Below are 20995 nucleotides of genomic sequence, written 5' to 3'. Positions count from 1 at the left end.
GTAATGTTTCCTATTTTGATTAATAAACATGTGTTTGAGGCTAGTTATAATGATTTAAAATTTAGGGTCTGAAACCATAAATCTTTTGCACCAACCTAATATTTATTCATAACATGAAGTGCTACTATTATATTATCTCTGTCTTTTCAGGTTTCATATTCCTACCTGGATGGCAGGTTCATGTGCCAGCAGCTCCCCTTCTAGGCGTCTGTGCTTCTTCAGCAAATTCTGAACCCCCTGCAGATCCCTCCCATAGTCCTGGGATCTCACTCGTACCAACTTCTCCCTGAGACCAAAGAAGAAAACTTTTAGACTTTAGACATCTGAGGACATCCTAAAAAGATGGTTTTCTAAGCATATGTGTTTGGCTGGGGGTATGGTGGCGGTAAATTCTGGAACACTCTGGTGTCAGTAATCACAAAGTTAATAAGTGGCAGAGCCTTTCAGCAAAATATTGGACTTAGAGCAACACAAATTAAAATAACGTACTGGAAGAGCCTTCTCATTCATTTCTTTGCCTGTCTACATGTGTATCTTCTTCTCTTTTCTCAAGAACTCACTGTTGTTTCTCTTTCAAAAAATGTGAAAATTACACACACACACACACATACTCACTATATATGTATACAAACATATATGCTTATATACCTTCTATTAATGTCAATAATTATGTATATGGTATGCATTCCTGCTCAGTCGTGTCCAACTCTTTGTGACGCTGTGAACTGCAGCCTGCTAGGCTCCTCTGTGCATGGGATTCTCCAGGCAACAATACCAGAGTGGGTTGCCGTTTCCTTCTCTAGGGGATATTCCTGACCCAGGAATTGAACAGGGGTCTCCTGCAACTCTGTGCATTGGCAGCTGGATTCTTCTATCACTGAGCCTCAGGGGAAGCCCATATCAATAATTAATTCAGGTAAAATAGACATAAAAACTGACATTACAGCAGTCATGGCAGTTGGATTTGTTCTGCGTATAAAATGTTTGAATGTCACCTTGAAGCGTGGTGAAAGACTAGGTAGAAAATATCTTACTATTTCTTTTATTGGGATATAGTTGTTTTACAATATCTTACTATTTCCAAAAAGGTTAAAAAATGTCCTGCTTGGTGCCCTATGTGCATTCCTTTCCTCTGATTCACTGATAATGAACAAGAATCAGCAGTTTTATAGAAAATGAACATGATGAACCAGGGGAGAAATAAGACAAATGAGATGAGTGCAGTTGTGTGGTTGAGCATTCTTCAAGAAAATTAGAGATACCAAGGGACGCGTTCATGCAAAGATGGGCTCAATAAAGGACAGAAATAGTATGAACCTAACAGAAGCAGAAGATGTTAAGAAGAGATGACAAGAATACACAGAAGAACCGTACAAAAAAGATTTTCATGACCCAAATAACCACAATGGTGTGATCACTCACCTAGAGCCAGACATCCTGGAATGTGAAGTCAAGTGGGCCTTAGAAAGCATCACTATGAACAAAGCTAGTGGAGGTGATGGAATTCCAGTTGAACTATTTCAAATCCTAAAAGATGATGCTGTGAAAGTGCTACACTCAATATGCCAGCAAATTTGGAAAAGTCAGCAGTGGCCACAGGACTGGAAAAGGTCAGTTTTCATTCCAATCCCAGAGAAAGACAATGCCAAAGAATGCTCAACCACAGAACTGCACTCATCTCACACGCTAGTAAAGTAATGCTCAAAATTCTCCAAGCCAGGCTTCAACAATACGTGAACCGTGAACTTCCAGATGTTCAAGCTGGTTTTAGAAAAGGCAGAGGAACCAGAGATCAAATTACCAACATCTTCTGGATCATGGAAAAAGCAAGAGAAAAAAAAATTTTTTTTTTAATTTTAAAAAAGCAAGAGAGTTCCAGAAAAAATATATATTTCTGCCTTATTGACTATCCCAAAGCCTTTGACTGTGTGGATCACAATAAACTATGGAAAACTCTGAAAGAGATGGGAATACCAGACTATCTGACCTGCCTCTTGAGAAATCTGTATGCAGGTCAGGAAGCAACAGTTAGAACTGGACATGGAACAACAGACTGGTTCCAAATAGGAAAAGGACTATGTCAAGGCTGTATGTTGTCACCCTGCTTATTTAACTTATATGCAGAGTACATCATGAGAAACACTGGACTGGATGAAGCACAAGCTGGAATAAAGATTGCCGGGAGAAATATCAATAACCTCAGATATGCAGATGACACATCCCTTATTGCAGAAAGTGAAGAAGAACTATAGAGCCCTCTTGATGAAAGTGAAAGAGGACAGTTAAAAAGTTGGCTTAAAGCTCAACATTCAGAAAACTAAGATCATGGCATCTGGTCCCTTCACTTCATGGCAAATAGATGGGGAATCAGTGACAGACTTTATTTTTGAGGGGTCCAAAATCACTGCAGATAGTGACTGCAACCATTAAATTAAAAGATGCTTACTTCTTGGAAGGAAAGTTATGACCAACCTAGACAGCATATTAAAAAGCAGAGACATTGCCAACAAAGGTCCGTCTAGTCAAGGCTATGGTTTTTCCAGTAGTCATGTATGGATGTGAGAGTTGGACTGTGAAGAAAGCTGAGTGCCAAAAAATTGATGCTTCTGAATTGTGGTGTTGGAGAAGACTCTTAAGAGTCCCTTGGACTGCAAGATGATCCAATCAGTCCATCCTAAAGGAAATCAGTCCTGAATATTCATTGGAAGGACTGATATTGAAGCTGAAACTCCAATACTTTGGCCATCTGATGTGAAGAGCTGACTCATTTGAAAAGACCCTGATGCTGGGAAAGATTGAAAGCAGGAGGAGAAGGGGACGCCAGACCATGAGATAGTCGAATGGCATCACTGACTCACTGGACATGAGTTTGAGTAAATTCTAGGAGTTGGTGATGGACAGGGAGGCTTGGCATGCTGTGGTCCACGGGTCACAAAGAGTTAGACACGACTGAGTGACTGAACTGAAATGAACTGAAGAATCAGCGATAATACCATAGCAAGTGCTATGTAGGCTTCTCTGGTGGCTCAGTCAGTAAAGAATCTGCCTGCAATGGCAGAGACCTCAGTTCAATCCCTGGGTTGGGAAGATCCCCTGGAGAAAGGATGGGCTATCCACTCCAGTATTCTTGGGCTTCCCTGGTGGCTCAGATGGTAAAGAATCCACCTGCAATGTGGGATACCTGGTTTCAATCCCTGGGTTGGGAAGATCCCCTGGGGAGGGCATGGCAACCCACTCCAGTATTCTTGCCTGGAGAATCCCCATGGGCAGAGGAGCCTGGACGGCTACAGTCCACAGGGTCATAAAGAGTCTGTCATGACTAAGCACAAAGCACAGGTACTATGTAACATTTTCTGCCAGTGTTGAGTTCAGTTGCGTATTAGATAACGTAAGACACAGAAAGAATCATGATAATAAGCAGTCCAATAAACTGTAAATGCTCAGTTATCTACTTCAGAATGGGCATTACACATTCTATGAACTATCTGGTTTTCCAGGTGGCCATAGTGGTAAAGAATCCATCTGCCAATGCAGGAGACATAAGAGACATGGGTTTGGTCCCTGAGTCAGGAAGATCCCCTGCAAAAGGAAATAGCAAACTCCAGCATTCTTGTCTGGAGAATCTCATGGACAGAGGACTTAACACATATGAACTATCTAAAAACAAACATATGTGTTAGTCACTCTGTCGTGTCTGAATCTGTGCAGTCCCATGGACTGTAGCCCACCAGGCTCCTCTGTCCATGGAATTCTCCAGGCAAGAATACTGGAGTGGGTTGCCATTTCCTTCTCCAGAAGATCTTCCCAGCCCAGGGATCAAACCCTGGTTTCCTGCATCTCAGGCAGATTCTTTATCGTTTGAGCTATGGGAAGTCTAAAAAACAAACATATACAGCTCCTTAATTTTCTTCCCAGAATGTATGTGAACTTCTCCTCACTCCCTTCATGCCTGTCTCCTTCTGTGTACATATAGTGAAAAAAACTGATAAAAATAAAACCAACGTTCATTTTACTTATTTCATTTCAGCATCAAGTAAGAACATGTTTGGTGGATTATCTATTTTCCTGGACTATCCACGCAATGTGAGCTGTCAGTACATACTCTATCCAGAACTCTTCATCATCTAGGTCCTGGAAGAACTGGAACAAGGCGTATGACTCTTTCAGTTTCTCATGATGCTCAGCCGCCAATTCCTTGACATTCAGGAAGCGCTCGTTGACATTATCCCTTTTCTCCACAATCTGGTCAGTATTGAAAGTTCCACTGGAGATCAGATCTGTAGCCAATGTGTTCAGGTCCTGGAGTGCATCCTAGAAAGCCCAAGTGTCCTCAATGATTAGTGTAGTATAGGTATTAAGTGGGAGAAGGCAATGGCACCCCACTCTAGTACTGTTGCCGGGAAAATCCCATGGATGGAGGAGCCTGGTAGGCTGCAGTCCATGGGGTCGAGAAGAGTCGGACATGACTGAGCGATTTCACTTTCACTTTCCACTTTCATGCATTGGAGAAGGAAATGGCAACCCACTCCAGTGTTCATGCCTGGAGAATCCCAGGGACCGGGGAGCTTCATGGGCTGCAGTCTATGGGGTCGCACAGAGTCGAACACGACTGAAACAACTTAGCAGTAGCAGTAGCAGCAGGTATTAAGTAGACCATTAAACACTGCTAGTTCAAATTCAAAGACTGAGGAAAATAGATCATTTTTGAAGATAATGAATTTGGCCTTATGCTCTTTTAACTCAGTTTGGATAAGGGCAAGACTACGGACATTGTAGATAGCATGGCTACTTTGTTGGAACTGTGTATTTGGCCTTCTGATGTTTTCCCTTGTGTTTTCTTCCTCTCTCCATATGGAAAATAAGACCTTGGTGAACAAGCACTGTGTCTCCAAACAGGGTTATCTTTTCACAGTGCTGAATATGACACAGGCTGAGTGACTGAAATGTCCAAGATTCTCTTTTGGCAACGTTCTCAGGCTAGTCACATTCAGAACACAGCCAGCCTCTTCTGTCTATTTGCATTCCAAGTCTGCCCCCTAGTGATGTTCAAGAGAATATCATCAAGTCCTGAAACTAAGAAAACCTTTGACATCATGTTCTTTCTGTGTCTGTGTTACCAAATAAAGCTGATGATACAAAATCCATCAACGTGAAATTAACACCTCTCTGAATGTTTATCATAGCTCACAGGACACCTCTCTGCTTGACATTAGGATACAACTGAAATGCTCCATAGAACTTTCACAATGTACATATAGTTCAACTGCCTTGCACGTGCTCCCATCTGATTTTTTTTAGTAGTTCTGAAAAATAAACTTTTATTTTCTTTAAAATGCCAGATCAAATATATCAGCTTTGGAAGAGAGTGAGTTTATATGCATGGTTAAAATGTAAACAAGACCATTTTTAGGATCTACTTCTTAGAATCTGACTCCAGTATTCTTGCCTGGAAAATTCCATGGAGAGAGGAGCCTGGTAGGCTACAGTCCATGGGGTCTTAAAGAGTCAGACATGATTGAGTGACTAACATTTTTACTTTCACATTTTATTGGAATCTTAGAATCTATGATTTAATGATAATAAAGTTAACAGCTCTGAAGTCTATGGATTTGACCTGATTATAATGACTGCTGGTTGAGAATACTAAGCTAAGCTTTGCAAAGCTGTGTTCTCAAATGGACTCCTGAGACAGGAAAGTGAAAAGTCACCAACATTTCTGTTCTGGCCAGAAGAGTGTAATTCTAATACTACTTACCTGTCTAGCCAACATCTCTGTTTCCAGTAGCTGATGCTTCTTGAGCAAGTTTCCTGCTGAAGCCAGATCCCTGGCCTGATCCTTCATGGTCAGCAGTGTCTCTGCCTGGAAATGGAAAGGTAAGCAATACAGCTGCCAGATGAAAACTGTCTTTAAGGAGAACAAGATTCACAACCATGTCCCCAAACTTTTCCCAAGAAAAGTCAAGGAAATTGCTCATGTATTAAACTCCCATGCCCACACCATTTCCAGGTATAAATACCTCTGAGAGCCAGAAGTCAAAGTCCCGGATGCCTGTGTTGAACCTCTGCTGGCGACTAGCTTCATCGAGCTTCTGTCCTTTGTCAATTGTTACCTCAAGCAAGTAGTTCCAGTTTTTCTCCAACTCTTCTACTTGATCCTGTGCGTGTTAGTCATTCAGTCACGTCTGACTCTTTGCAGGCCCCATGAACTGCAGCCCACCAGCCTCCTCTGTCCATAGGATTCCCCAGGCAACAATACTGGAGTGGATTGCCATACCCTCCTCCAGGGGATCTTCCCAACCCCAGGGTTCAAATCCAGGTCTCCTGCATTGCTGGCAGATTCTTTATTGTCTGATCCACCAGGGAAGCCCTACTTGATCACAGCCCCCTCTCTGGAATTGAGGGGTCATTATGGTATTTAGGGTCCTGTGACAAATTGAAAGGATAATGTAGGGAGGCTCTGGAGTTTGAGTCTAGCCAAAATCTTCCAGTAATTGAGGGTCATATATTTTAAATCATAATTGTTTACGCTGGTTTAAATCTGGGAAAGCAACAGTAGGTGTTTACAGAAATTTTGAAGAAAGAGTTCTGGACTGATTACAGAAACTGATTGCCTAAATGCCAAAACTCTTGGTGGTAGGGACATAAAATATAAGCAAGCATGATAACACATAGGAATTAAGTCTAAAGCTGTCTTGGAGGTCAAGATGCTGAGTATGATGGGAGTGATAAGGTCTGAAAGTGCAAGTCTCTCAGTCGTGTCCGACTCTTTGTGATGCCAAGGACTATACGGTCCATGGAATTCTCCAGGCCAGAATACTGGAGTGGGTAGCCTATCCCCTCTCCAGGGGATCGTCCCCATCCAGGGATCCAACCCAGGTGTCCCTCATTGCAGGCGGATTCTTTACCAGCTGAGCCAAAAGGGAAGCTCTAGAATACTGGAGTGGGTAGCCTATCCCTTCTCCAGAAGATCATTCCAACCCAGAAATTGAACTGGGGTCTCGTGCATTGCAGATGGAGTCTTTACCAACTGAGCTATCAGGGAATCCCAAAACAACATATTTTCCTCCTCTTTTGTGAAAAAAACAAAGGGAAGACCATTAACAAAATATATTCCATATTCCTACACATGGAAACACCAAAAGGGTATAAAAGATTTCTCTTCCTATGATAGCCCAAAGCCCATTGTAAGCAGAACCCACCTTCACAGACTCTTCATTACCATCGCATGCCCTCCGCTCAACCAGAGTGTTCCCTAAAATAATGACTCCTTCCACCTGCTCAGCTCGGCTATTGACCTCATCTTCAAAGGCCTTGTGCTTCAGATATTTTCTCTGAAGGGAAAGCAGAATCTAAATTACCATCTAATTTAGAAAATAAGATGAGATAAATTCTGTTTAAAAGGAAAAATTAAGGATTCTTAATTCATTCTTTTTTTTCTTTTTTTTCTTCTTCTTATTATTTTTTTTACTTTACAATATTGTATTGGTTTTGCCATATATCAACATGCATCCACCACGGGTGTACACGTGTTCCCCATCCTGAACCCCCCTCCCACCTCCCTCACCATACCATCCAATTCTTGGGAAGAACTCCCTCCACGTTAGACTCAGAAATCCCTGAAGGCAGGGACGACAGTCTGAACAGTAAGGAAGTTTTCCACGTTAGAAGGTGACCATTCGTTCATCAGTCTGAGTATGTTGAAGTTTTCCAAGATTCTTACTTTGAACTTACCTGAATATTGGTGGGATCTTTATAGGATTCATCACAGGCTATGGGCAGCATCTCACCGATCCATTCTTCTTGGTCCTTGAGGTCATGGTAGAATTGTTTTAGGTCAGCATAGTCTCCAAGTTTCATCCGCTCAGCAGTCAGCTGTTCTTTGAGAATCCTCCATCTGAAAGTCAGAACTAGATTATTCTCTGCCCTCTATCTTTCCACCAAGCCTTGATGCCATATCCATGAATATCCCTATTTGCTTATCTGCACTTTATCTTCTCATTCTCATTATTTGAACACTTATATGTCATATATGGGCTTCCCAAGTGGCACTAGTGGTAAACAACCTGCCTACCAATGCAGGAGATGTAAGAGATGAGAGTTAGATCCCTGGGTCAGGAAGATTCCCTAAAGGAAGGCACGGCAACCCACTCCAGTGTTCTTGCCTGGAGAATCCCATGAACAGAGGAGCCTGGTGGGCTATAGGCCACAGGGTTGCAAAGAGTCAGACATAACTGAAGCAGCTTAGAAGAGCACAGCACAGAAATGAGAACTCAAAGTATTATCTCCATCCTCAATTCTAGTAAAGTAGTCACTTTTCTATATCTTCCTGAGTGAGTAAGTGAGTGCATGTCACTCAGTTGTATCTGACTCTTTGCAACCCCATGGACTATACAGTCCATGGAATTCTCCAGGCCAGAATACTGGAGTGGGTAGCCTATCTCTTCTTCAGGGTATCTTCTCCAGGGGATCTAACCCAGATCTCCTGCATTGTAGGCAGATTTTTTTTTACCAGCTGAGCCACAAGGAAAGCTCCTATATCTTCCTATAGCTCACAAAACAACTGCTCAATACTGACCTGTCTAGTATCCGTTGGTTCCGAGCAGCAATCTCTTCCTTGGCATAGTGGTCTTCAGATATGAGTCGTTCAGCAAAAAGATCTAGTTCAGTGATTCTATTATCCTAGATAAAGGAAAGAGAAAAGGCCCAGAGACCCAGAAATTAGGCTCTTGGTGCAATCTGACTTCCTCCTAGAAAAGGAGAGATATATCCTTTGTGGCTTCATGAAGGGCAACAAAACCAAAGCCAAAAGGTAAATGCCTTAAAGGGAGGTGGCTTTTAACTCAACAAGAAGAGAAACATCAATAGTGATACTGAGGTGGACTACATGTGTGGTGCCGATTTCCCTATAGAACAGACACTTCTCTTGGTCATTGTAGAAAGTGATTCCTGCATTGAATGGGATGTTGGATAGCATATAAAATAGCTTTTGCACCTTGGCTAAGACTAAGCCACTATGTTGCCCGCCTACCTCAGAGTTTATGTAAAAAGCAAATGGGAATTAAAATACATGCAAATCATAAAACCACATACATGTTCAGGATTTCTGTCATTATTACTAATAGTTATTATTGGAATTCTTGTATTAGCTGTTATTACCTGGTCAGTAATCGCTTTGTCCAAATCGTCACGTTTCTTCATCAAGGCCTCCAGGGTGTCTAAGGACCCCTTATCATCCGACCTTAGATCATTCTCACGTGCCACCATCCAGCTCTCAGCCTGATCACAGTTCCCTCGGAACAACTATGGGGGTTAAAATTAAATGTATATGGTATGTTCATTCCAGGCAGACAGAGGAAATGATCTCCCACCTCTCCCATGATACTGATAATAGGGACCCTGTAAAGGATGCTAAAGCTGAAACTCCAGTACTTTGGCTACCTCATGAGAAGAGTTGACTCTTGGAAAAGACTCTGATGCTGGGAGGGATTAGGGGCAAGAGGAGAAGGGGACGACAGAGGATGAGATGGCTGGATGGCATCACTGACTCGATGGACATGAGTCTGAGTGAACTCCGGGAGTTGGTGATGGACAGGGAGGCCTGGCGTGCTGCGGTTCATGGGGTTGCAAAGAGTCAGACATGACTGAGCGACTGATCTGATCTGACCTGATCTGAAAGGATGTCAATATTCTTTCAAGAAACATTCACACAATAAACCTTGGCTATCTTGGACCTTTTACTCTTCCCTGAAAACATGTTTTATGTTTTCATATAAGCTTTCCTCCATTCTTGCAGTACTATTTTCCATACCCTAGACATGGTAAATGGGCTTCCATGTGGCACAGTAGTAAAGTATCCACCTGCCAATGCAGGAGATGCAAAAGATGTGGGTTTGATTCCTTGGTCAAGAAGATCCCCTGGAGTAGGAAATGGCAACCTGCTCCAGTATGCTTGCCTGGACAATTCCATGGACAGAGGAGCCCAGGGGCTACAGTCCATGGGGTCACAAAAGAGTTGGACACTCTGAGCTACTGAGCATGCACACACACACGCACATACACAGACACACACTTGGTGAAAACTGGCTGGTTATTTCTTTAAGACTCTGGCAAAGACTGCTTTTCAGAACAGCATGTGACATTTTCACTCACTTCCCTCAGGAGCATTAATCACTCCCTCTGCTATAATCTCAAAACATTCACACATTTTATCAGTAATTATTTTATATATTAGAATGATTTGCCTCAGTTCAGTTCAGTTCAGTTCAGTTGCTTAGTCATGTCCGACTCTGCGACTCCATGAATCACAGCACTCCACGCCTCCCTGTCCATCACCACTCCCGGAGTTCAGTCAAACTCATGTGCATCGAGTTGGTGATGCCATCCAGCCATCTCATCCTCTGTCATCCCCTTCTCCTCCTGCCCCCAAACCCTCCCAGCATCAGGGTCTTTTCCAATGATCTGTCTACAAGTCTAATTTCACTACTTTTAGAAAATAGACACTATCTTACTAATATTTGTGTTCCTGCTGCTGCTGCTAAGTCACTTCAGTTGTGTCCGACTCTGTGTGACCCCAGAGACAGAGCCCATGAAGCTCCCCTGTCGCTGGGGTTCTCCAGGCAAGAACACTGGAGTGGGTTGCTATTTCCTTCTCCAACGCATGAAAGTGAAAAGTGAAAGTGAAGTTGCTCAGTCGTGTCCAACTCCTAGCGACCCCGTGGACTGCAGCCTACCAGGCTCCTCCACCCATGGGATTTTCCAGGCAAGAGTACTGGAGTGGGGTGCCATTGCCTTCTCTGATTTGTGTTTCTAGGAACACAATAAAATCAATAAAAATCAATCAGTAAAACTTTCAATCAATAAGTAAGTTTAAATATCAATAAATTATAACCACTTAATTTCAGGGCCCCATGCCCTAGGACTGACCTCCACTTTGTTTAGCTTTTCATTAACAAGAATAAGGAGCAAAGAACACTACAATGATCAGAAAATGCAAAGCAGAAAATGCAATGTCAGATAATCAAGAGATACCTTTATGATTTTGGAATGGAATTCCAGTGAAATAAGCACCTGTATTAACTCTGTGAAACTGCGTAGAAGGAACAGACTCAGCTAAGCCTGTTTAACGATTGGGAATTTGCAGTACCTGCAACTCCAGACACTGATCTAGCATCTTTTTGCGTTGTTCCCAAGCACTCTCCAACTCATCTCTCTCTAGTCTAACAGCTTGAAGCTTTTTTTCAATTTCGGGGCTGGCCCGGTGCCCACTGATTGTAAGATCTGTACCAAAATCTTCAAAGGCCTGGAAGGCGGGAGCCTGGGCCTCCATGTCAGCACGATGCTCCTGTGGTAAAAAGGGATCAGAGACTGGTGAGTCCAGTGACATCTCACAAAAGTTGCAAAATGCAGGAAGTTTGCGAGGTTATGTGATCAAAGGCTAAGGCTTTTGTCACCATACCTGATGCCGCTCTATCATGATCTCTGTGCCAGTTAAATCTTCAGCCAGTTCCTGGGATGAAACCATGCCACCAATGCCACTAATCCAATTCTGTAAGTCCCTAGAGAAATGGCATACTGAAATTGAATCAAGGAAACCTTGCAACTTGCTATAAAATTGTCTGTCCTTGGACTTTTTCTCCCCTAGAAAACGTTTCCAGATCTATATTTTCTTTCTGGTTTATAGCCTTCACAGATCTTAGCTTTGTTGTTTTCACTGTATAACTTAATAATAGCATTCTGTTGCATTTGAAATTTTCTTCACACACTATCTCTTTTGATTCTTGCAATAATTTTGAGTAGAATTCTGGGAATTCTTTTCCTTCTACTTTGGAGATGAGGAAGTTGGCCTAGAGAATGTAAGTGATTTGCCTATGTGCTAAAACTGGAAACAGACAGATGGAGTAGAACCCAGACACTGGAATCCTGGACTGGTACATATTCCATTACTTTTAACATGTCCTACTCCTTTAAAGTGGATTTTTGGGTTTAAAGATTTGTCTTAGCATAGAATCTCAGGTGAGGCATGTGTTTCTTCTTACTCTTATTCCAAATCGAATCCAGTACATGCTTCTGCCCAACATACACACACACACACACACACACACACACACACACACATACACAACATACTTACTCTCTGCTGCTGATTAAACCAGGGTCATTTGCCACTCTTTTAGAAGTCAATAAATTAGAAAAGGAGGGATAAAGTCCATCTGTCCCAGAAGGTAAATGTCATTGAGTTAAAAAATTATATATGATGGTCAAATTCAGCATCTCATGAAGAGTGCCCTTACTCTTGTTTATTAAATAGGAATCTGTAGCTGTAGGGCAGAAAGTCCTCTTCTTTTGCAAACTCATTTATTCACTTATTTAAACAACTAAGTTTTATTGTGAAAAAGATGTATTTGTGCCTTCTAGGAGTTCACACTTTATACTGAGAGAAGAAAACAAAAAGCAAGCAAAACATAGAGACTAGTATTTTTTTTTCAAAAACCCTAAAAAGAAAGACTGTCCTGAAGAGATAAAATAAGGTGTTAGAGTTGCTCTGAGAGTGCTAATATTACTTCTGCAATGTTGAAGAATATTTCATAAAGGGAAAGAGTCAGCATTTAACATGGAATCTGAAGTATAGGCAGAAGCTATATAAACAGAGATGTATGGGCATATATATGCTTTGGAGGAGTGAGTATGTATGCTATTTATTTATACTATGTGAAACACTATAACTTTCCAGAGATGCTGAATTGGGGAGGGCATTGGCAAGAACACTTGCAATCATTTGCCAAAGTCGCCCCCTTTTATCTTCAAAAATATTACATTGCAAGCTGTTACTTCCTGAACCCTCAATTCTAAATGTAGGCTGATATGATGGGACAGAGTGTGCAAATTTTTCCACAGATAAAGTGTGTATTTGCTAAAACATGATCATGTCTAAACTGTTTACCAAAACAGTGAAACTTCTCCAACAATCAAAAACAATTAAACTCCAATAAAAAATTAATTTAAAAAAGGATTTGAGCTTAGCATTTCTGAATTTATCTCTTGCTATTTCTCCTCACCCCTGTGACATACAAAACTCAGGCTCTAGCTGTTTCTGCATCATGGGCATTCTATACCTTCCTGTTCTCATGCCTTTGTTTATATAGTTCCATCTATTTGTTGGGATGTGTGTTTGGGGCTGTTCTATGTTCTACCATGGTTATATGTATTCTTCTTTGCTTTTCCAATAGACTATCTCCCCATATTCTATGCATGTGTGTACTCAGTCATGTCCGACTCTGTGTGACCCCATGGACTGCAGCCCTCCAGGCTCCTCTGTCCATGGGATTTTCCCAGCAAGAATACTGGAGTGGGTTACCATTTTCTCCTTCAGGGGATCTTCCTGTCCCAGGGATCAAATCCATATCTCCTTTGTCTCCTGCATTGGCAGGCACATTCTTTACCACTAGTGCCTCTGGGAACTCCCAATATTCTATAATTCCTCATATAGCACTCTCTATATAGTATAGACTCCATAGAAGCATACTTAATTGGCCTAGATAACCTCATATTCTCCCAAAATTCAATATTTCATGGCTTGAAATATTGAACCTGAGAATTTTGTTCCTTACCAAAGGTACAATCTGGACCAAGAGGTACCCTCCAAACCAGGTAATGAAGAACACCTGTACCCAGACAGCTCCTAGAATCTCCATTTATGGGCCAGGCATGGACCCTGCCAATTCCACCTGGTGGAAGTCTGCCTCTGGAACCTTACCTGGCCTGGCTGAGGAACTGGTAGAATTTTAAGGCCTCCTGTAGGTTCTCCTTACGATCCTTTGTAAGCCCCTGCAAGTCATCCCAGGCCTCCTTCAGCTTCAACTGCTGGCTCTGCAGGTCATCAGTGGCATCTGGGTGGGATTCACTGAGTCGATCTGCTGTGTCCCTCAATACCTCCACCTAGGGCGTCAAGAGCACTGACAGTCAGCTTGGTGTCACACCTGAATCCTAGCAAAAGAGTTTCAAGCCTCAGGGTGCTTCTTCCTCAAATAGACATCAATGAGGTCTTGCTACTTTTTATATGATAGTGGAAACCCTTTTGATGCATATGATAATTCCCAAAGTAATCACTCTTGACATGACCATGCTTCTTTTTATGATTAGAAGGCTGCTTCTGGTAGTAAGGTCCAGGGAAGAGGCCTCAGGTATCATGTTGGGCCGTGAAGGTGGCAAGAAGAAGCCCCTGAAGCAGCCCAAAGAGCAAGTCAAGAAGATTAAAGAGGAAGATAAGGCATTCAAGCAGAAACAGGAGGAGCAGAAGGAATTCGAGGAGCTAACAGGAAAGGCTGCAGGGAAAGGGTCCCCTGGCCACAGGTGGAATTAAGAAATCTTACAAAAAGGAATCTGTTCCTTGTGCCTGAGGCAATGATGATCCTTAATTCCATTCCTATTTAAATATTTGTATTCTCTGACATACCATCTGTTGCCACCTATAGGAAGAATGAAGTATTGTCTTGGAATCTATCATACATTTAAAAATAAACCTTTGTATAAACAAATAAACAAGGCTATAGGGCAGGGTGGTTAAGTGACTTGGTTGGTGGCAAGTGTCAATTAATATGAAGATCTTTTTAATGTAGACATTTTCTGTGCTTCTTTTTGGTTTTTATGGTAATGCAAGTTCTATGCTCCCCCTGAGTTATTCCAGAGTGTATTTGGCAAGCTTTAGAGTTCATTTTTTTTGGCCAGAGTAGGATTAAGCTTCTTCAATCCCTTCTAAGGAAGCTCTGCATCACACTCAGGCATAAGCCTGGTCATACCAGGTATGATCATCTCCTATTTATCTTAGACTACTGATCTCCAACTAACTGCTATACATTCTAGTCACTTGGAACTCACGAAGAGTTCTGGTCACTTGGAACTCACAAACTCACAAACATTTACAATATATTTTCCCTCAATGCTATTTGGTGCAGCCACTGTAGAAAACAGTATGGAGATTCCTCAGAAAACTAAAAATAGAATTGCCATATGATCCAGCAATCCCTCTCCCGGGCATATATTCAGACAAAATTAGAATTCAAAAAGATACACACACCCCAATATTCACAGCAGCACTCTTTACAATAGCCAAGACACAAAACAACCTAAATGTTCATTGACAGATAAATGGATAAAGAAGATATAATACGCATATAATGGACTATTACTCAGCCATAAAAAGAATGAAATAATGCCATTTGGAGCAACTAGAGATTATCATACTAAGTGAAGTATGTCAGAAAGAGAAAGACAAATACCATATGATATCATTTACACGTGGAATCTGAAATATGATGCAGATGAACCCATCTATAACATGGAAACAGAGTCATAGACATAAAGAACAGACCTGTGGTTGCCAAGGAGGAGGGGATTGCGGGAGGAATAGAGAAGGAGGTGGGGTTATCAGGTGTAAGCTTTTATATACAGAATGGATAAACAGTAAAGTCCTACTGTATATCACAGAGAACTATATTCAATATCCTATGATAAACCTTAATAGAAAAGAAGATAAAAAGGATATAAATGTATATATATATATATATTTATACATATTTATAAAACTGAATCACTTTGCTGTACAGCAGTAATTAACACAACCTTGTAAATCAACTGTATTTCACTTTAAAAAAAAATTAAAACCATTTCCCTGCACATAAATTGCCCTGGGCATGCCCTTTTGGTAGACTAGCTTTCGGGACAGGGTTAAAGAACAAGAATGGAGTAGGATAAAGAGAACTAAAGTAAGAGACTGGATAATAAAAGCAAAGGAGAGGGCATTAATATGGGTAGATGTGAAGAGGAATGTGCTGGAAAAGCTTGAAGGCACATCTCACCTTTTCCCCCAGAGGTACGAGATCTCTTTCAAAGTTTTCATGCTGTCGTTGAAGGGCCTGCACACTGAATAAGTCTGAGCCAGGGTCAGCAGTATTGAGGGCCTGGCACTTCTTCTCAATCTGCTCCTTTGTGTCATCTGCTTCTCTGGTGCATAAGGGTAAAAAGTTTAAGAATAATAACACAAACTGGAGGCAGACTAGCTGGGCTCATGTACCAGTAGTAGTCATCAGTACCACCATCATCATCCTTTTTTTAAGGATGTGTTAGAACTAAGTGTTAGAACTTAGGCTCATTTAATCTTTACAACAATGACTTGAGGCCTAATTATTATTACCAGTCCCATTTACATAGGAGAAAACTAAAGCTTAGAGGCTAAGTAGCAAAAAAAAAAAAAAAAATAGGTTAGGTATTTTCTCAAGATTGTACCCTAGCCATACATTTAGTCAGACCCTAAATTTGAATCAAATGCCCTGATAGCAAAGGCACATTCTTAACTGTGGAATAACATGGAAAACCTTTAGTTCACTCACTCCGTTATGTCTGACTCTTTGTGATCCCATGAATTCCAGCACGCCAGGCCTCCCTGTCCATCGCCAACTTCCGGAGTTTACTCAAACTCACGTCCATTGAGTCGGTGATGCCATACAGCCATCTCATCCTCTGTCATCCCCTTCTCTCCTGCCCCCAATCCCTCCCAGCATCAAGGTCTTTTCCAATGAGTCAATTCTTCACATGAAGTGGCCAAAATACTGGAGTTTCAGCTTTAGCATCATTCCTTCCAAAGAAATCCCAGGACTGATCTCCTTTAGAATGGACTGGTTGACCTCCTTGCAGTCCAAGGGACTCTCAAGAGTCTTCTCCAACACCACAGTTCAAATGCATCAATTCTTCAGCACTCAGCTTTCTTCACAGTCCAACTCTCACATCCATACAAGACCACTTGAAAATCCATACGCTTGACTAGACAGACCTTTGTTGGCAAAGTAATGTCTTTGCTTTTGAATATGCTATCTAGTTTGGTCATAATTCTCCTTTCAAGGAGTAAGTGTCTTTTAATTTCATGGCTGCAATCACCATCTGCAGTGATTTTGGAGCCCCAAAAATAAAATCTGACACTGTTTCCCCATCTACTTCCCATGAAGTGATGGGACCAGATGCCATGATCTTCGTTTTCTGAATGTTGAGCTTTAAGCCAACTTTTTCACTCTCCTCTTTCACTTTCATCAAGAGGCTTTTTAGTTCCTCTTCACTTTCTGCCATAAGGGTGGTGTCATCTGCATATCTGAGGTTATTGATATTTCTCCCAGCAATCTTGGTTCCAGCTTGTGCTTCTTCCAGCCCAGCATTTCTCCTGATGTACTCTGCATATAAGTTAAATAAGCAGGTGACAATATACAGCCTTGACATACTCCTTGTCCTATTTGAAACTAGTCTGTTGTTCTATGTCCAGTTCTAACTGTTGCTTCCTGACCTACATACAGGTTTCTCAAGAGGCAGGTCAGGTGGTCTGGCATTCCCATCTCTTTCAGATTTTTATACAGTTTATTTTGATCCACACAGTCAAAGGCTTTGGCATAGTCCATAAAGCAGAAATAGATGTTTTTCTGGAACTCTCTTGCTTTTTCCATGATCCAGTGGATGTTGCCATTTGATGTCTGGTTCCTCTGCCTTTTCTAAAACCAGCTTGAACATCTGGAAGTTCACGGTTCAAATATTGCTGAAGCCTGGCTTGGAGAATTTTGAGCATTACTTTACTAGCGTGTGAGATGAGTGCAGTTGTTCAGTAGTTTGAGCATTCTTTGGCATTGCCTTTCTTTGGGATTGGAAGGAAAACTAATGTTTTCCAGTCCTGTGGCCACTGCTGCATTTTCCAAATTTGCTGGCATATTGAGTGCAGCACTTTCACAGCATCATCTTTCAGGATTTGAAACAGCTCACCTGGAATTCCATCACCTCCACTAGTTTTGTTCGTAGTGATGCTTTCTAAGGCCCACTTGACTTCACATTCCAGGATATCTGGCTCTAGTCAGTGATCACACCATCGTGATTATCTTGGCCATGAAGATCTTTTTTGTACAGTTCTTCAGTGTATTCCTGCCATCTCTTCTTAATATCTTCTGCTTCTGTTAGGTCCATATCATTTCTGTCCTTTATCGAGCCAATCTTTGTATGAAATGTGCCCTTGGTATCTCTAATTTTCTTGACAAAATCTCTAGTCTTTCCCATTCTGTTGTTTTCCTCTATTTCTTTGCATTGATCGCTGAAGAAGGCTTTCTTATCTCTTCTTGCTATTCTTTGGAACTCTGCATTCAGATTCTATATCTTTCCTTTTCTCCTTTGCTTTTTGCTTCTCTTCTTTTCATAGCTATTTGTAAGGCCTCCTCAGACAGCCATTTTGCTTCTTTGAATTTCTTTTCCATGGGGATGGGTTCATCCCTGTCTCCTGTACAATGTCCCAAACCACTGTCCATAGTTCATCAGGCACTCTCTCTATCAGATCTCATCCCTTAAATCTATTTCTCACTTCCACTGTATAATCATAAGGGATTTGATTTAGGTCATGCGTGAATGGTCTAGTGGTTTTCCCTACTTTCTTCAATTTCAGTCTGACTTTGGAAATAAGGAGTTCATGATCTGAGCCACACTCAACTTCTGGTCTGGTTTTTGCTGACTGTATAGAGCTTCTCCATCTTTGGCTGCAAAGAATATAATCAACCTGATTTCGATTTTGACCATCTGGTGATGTCCATGTGTAGTGTCTTCTCTTGTGTTGTTGGAAGAGGGTGTTTGCTATTACCAGTACGTTCTCTTGGCAAAACTCTATTATCCTTTGCCCTGCTTCATTCTGTACTCCAAGGCCAAATTTGCCTATTACTCCAGGTGTTTCTTGACTTCCTACTTTGCATTCCAATCCCCTATAATGAAAAGGACATCTTTTTTGGGTGTTAGTTCTAAAAAGTCTTGTAGGTCTTCATAGAATCATTCAACGTCAGCTTCTTCAGCATTACTGGTTGGGGCACAGTCTTGGATTATCGTGATATTGAATGGTTTGCCTTGGAAACGAACAGAGATCATTCTGTCATTTTTGAGATTGCATCCAAATACTGCATTTTGGAATCTTTTGTTGACCATGATGGCTACTCCATTTCTTCTAAGGGATTCCTTCCCACAGCAGTATATATAATGGTCATCTGAGTTAAATTCACCTATTCCAGTCCATTTTAGTTCGCTGATTCCTAGAATGTTATCGTTCACTCTTGCCATCTCCTGTTTGACCACTTCCAATTTGCCTCAATTCATGGACCAAACATTCCAGGTTCCTATGCATTATTACTCTGTACAGCATCAGACCTTGCTTCTATCACCAGTCACATCCGCATCTGGGTATTGTTTTTGCTTTGGCTCCATCCCTGCATTCTTTCTGGAGTTATTTCTGTACTGATCTCCAGTAGCATATTGGGCACTTACCGACCTGGGGTGTTTCTCTTTTAGTATCCTATCATTTTGCCTTTTCATACTGTTCATGGGGTTCTCAAGGCAACCTTACACCATTTTAAATAACAAGACTTGTCTGCCTCTCAGTTTCCCCTTCTCTGAATATTCAAAAATGCATTTTTACACAGCAAAGGTGTTTGGTTGTCAGTTTGTTTACTTAGTTGTGCATTCTGTTTCTTAGTATAGAGATTTGGCAATCAGACATAAAAAAAAAAAAAAAAAAAACATCTTTTAGAGTCAATGTGATGTTTGTTTCCCTCTACTCTCTACTTCTAGTTCAGATGTGTTATTACTTAAACCTCTTGTTTCAACTTCAGTTTTCATTCACTATCGTGAAAACATATATAAACTGCTAATTATGTACCAGGGCCCAAGCCTAGGTATGAGAAAATTGAAGTTGGTTGGAGTAGCCTACATGCCCAATGAGATATCTACCTACTACTGAAGCATCTGATTTCCTATTTTATCCAGGAAGAAGGGTTAAGCTAGTAGCTATGGTTCTACTATAGCAATTAGAATCAGTGGTTCTCAAGTTAGTTTTAGAGCAGCACTGCTTTTCAAGGTTAAAATTCTCACCTGTGAAACATCTGGACAGCATGGGCACTGCCTAGCAGCTGGCGCTGTTCCTCTGCCAGCCTCTGCAAGGACCTCCATCGGGCATTCAACTCCTGAAACAGGCAGACACAGACTTTAGCTAGGGATCTAACTCAGCTTAGTGGTGTCTGAAGATTAGATGAGGCTTAAATCCTGATTATTTTCATGCTAACTCCTTTAGAAATTGCACAGGTTTCTTTCTTTCTTGGATAGTTTGAGCTTGGGCCTCAGCTATGCCAATGCAGTTAAAAAAGGGATCACATTCCTTCCCAAATTGATGTTCCAGGTGGGAACCAACAACCTTAGAACATCAATTGATATTGGCTGCCCCAGAGACTACATTACAACCTCTGAAGTGTAAGTTTGACTTCTTGCCTTGGTAGCTAGAAGACATTGCCTTTTTCTATGACCTCTAGTATTTTTTTGTGTCCTGAAATGATTAAACCAGGCAGTCTCTTAGAACCCTATTTTCTGTGAAGAGTAAGAAAATTGTTCCTTTGCACATTCTTTCTCACTCTTACCCCACATCAGTTACCATAAAAGAAGGCAGGGCTTCTCCTCACTGGTTTATGATAACTCAGATAACTGGACTAGACATTCCATTAGTTCCGGACATATTTTATGGAACCACAGGTCCAAATTTGAATAAGGTCTCAAATGTCTTCTCTTCCATCTCTACTACCTATATTCTTATTTTATTAGGTATTATCAGAGCCTATCTCATCCAGTACACTTTCTGGATTAATCACTTCCCACTATCATAGCTCCTTTACCTGCATCGTCTTTGTATTCAAGTATTTGAGCACTGAATTTCTCATGGTGATGGGGTGGGGGAGGTGTGGCAATTTAAGGATTTTTGAATCGATTAAAAGGCATATGACTTAGCAGCTGAACAACAAGATGGATACACAGCTAGACTATCTGGACTATTTCCTTTGACCTTTCCTATAGCTAGCTCTCTACTGCAATTACCTTCCTCATGTTCTAGCTAATCTGCAGAATATGAAGTTAAATATTTTTAAGTGAGATGAAAGCTCCCCAAACTCAGCCT

At 41.3% G+C, this 20995-nt stretch overlaps 1 protein-coding gene across 1 annotated transcript in view; it reads right to left on the bottom strand.

Moving 5' to 3' along the window:
* Positions 1-20995, bottom strand: part of SPTA1 (spectrin alpha, erythrocytic 1) — an 87810-nt gene that overhangs the window by 17848 nt on the left and 48967 nt on the right. The window contains exons 25-37 of the mRNA XM_061402261.1: positions 19927-20018; positions 15855-15999; positions 13754-13935; positions 11456-11555; positions 11144-11341; positions 9157-9300; positions 8576-8679; positions 7732-7894; positions 7200-7331; positions 6018-6155; positions 5756-5860; positions 4103-4311; positions 166-286 (exon numbers count right to left, since the gene is read on the bottom strand). Of these exons, the coding sequence (XP_061258245.1) occupies positions 166-286; positions 4103-4311; positions 5756-5860; positions 6018-6155; positions 7200-7331; positions 7732-7894; positions 8576-8679; positions 9157-9300; positions 11144-11341; positions 11456-11555; positions 13754-13935; positions 15855-15999; positions 19927-20018 (1833 nt within the window). The remainder of the gene's footprint in view (positions 1-165; positions 287-4102; positions 4312-5755; positions 5861-6017; positions 6156-7199; positions 7332-7731; positions 7895-8575; positions 8680-9156; positions 9301-11143; positions 11342-11455; positions 11556-13753; positions 13936-15854; positions 16000-19926; positions 20019-20995) is intronic.

The sequence above is a fragment of the Bos javanicus genome, chromosome 3, assembly GCF_032452875.1.
Source record: "Bos javanicus breed banteng chromosome 3, ARS-OSU_banteng_1.0, whole genome shotgun sequence".
Taxonomy (NCBI): domain Eukaryota; kingdom Metazoa; phylum Chordata; class Mammalia; order Artiodactyla; family Bovidae; genus Bos; species Bos javanicus.
Note: the sequence above shows the minus strand (reverse complement) of the source record. Positions and strands in the feature narration are given on the sequence as shown.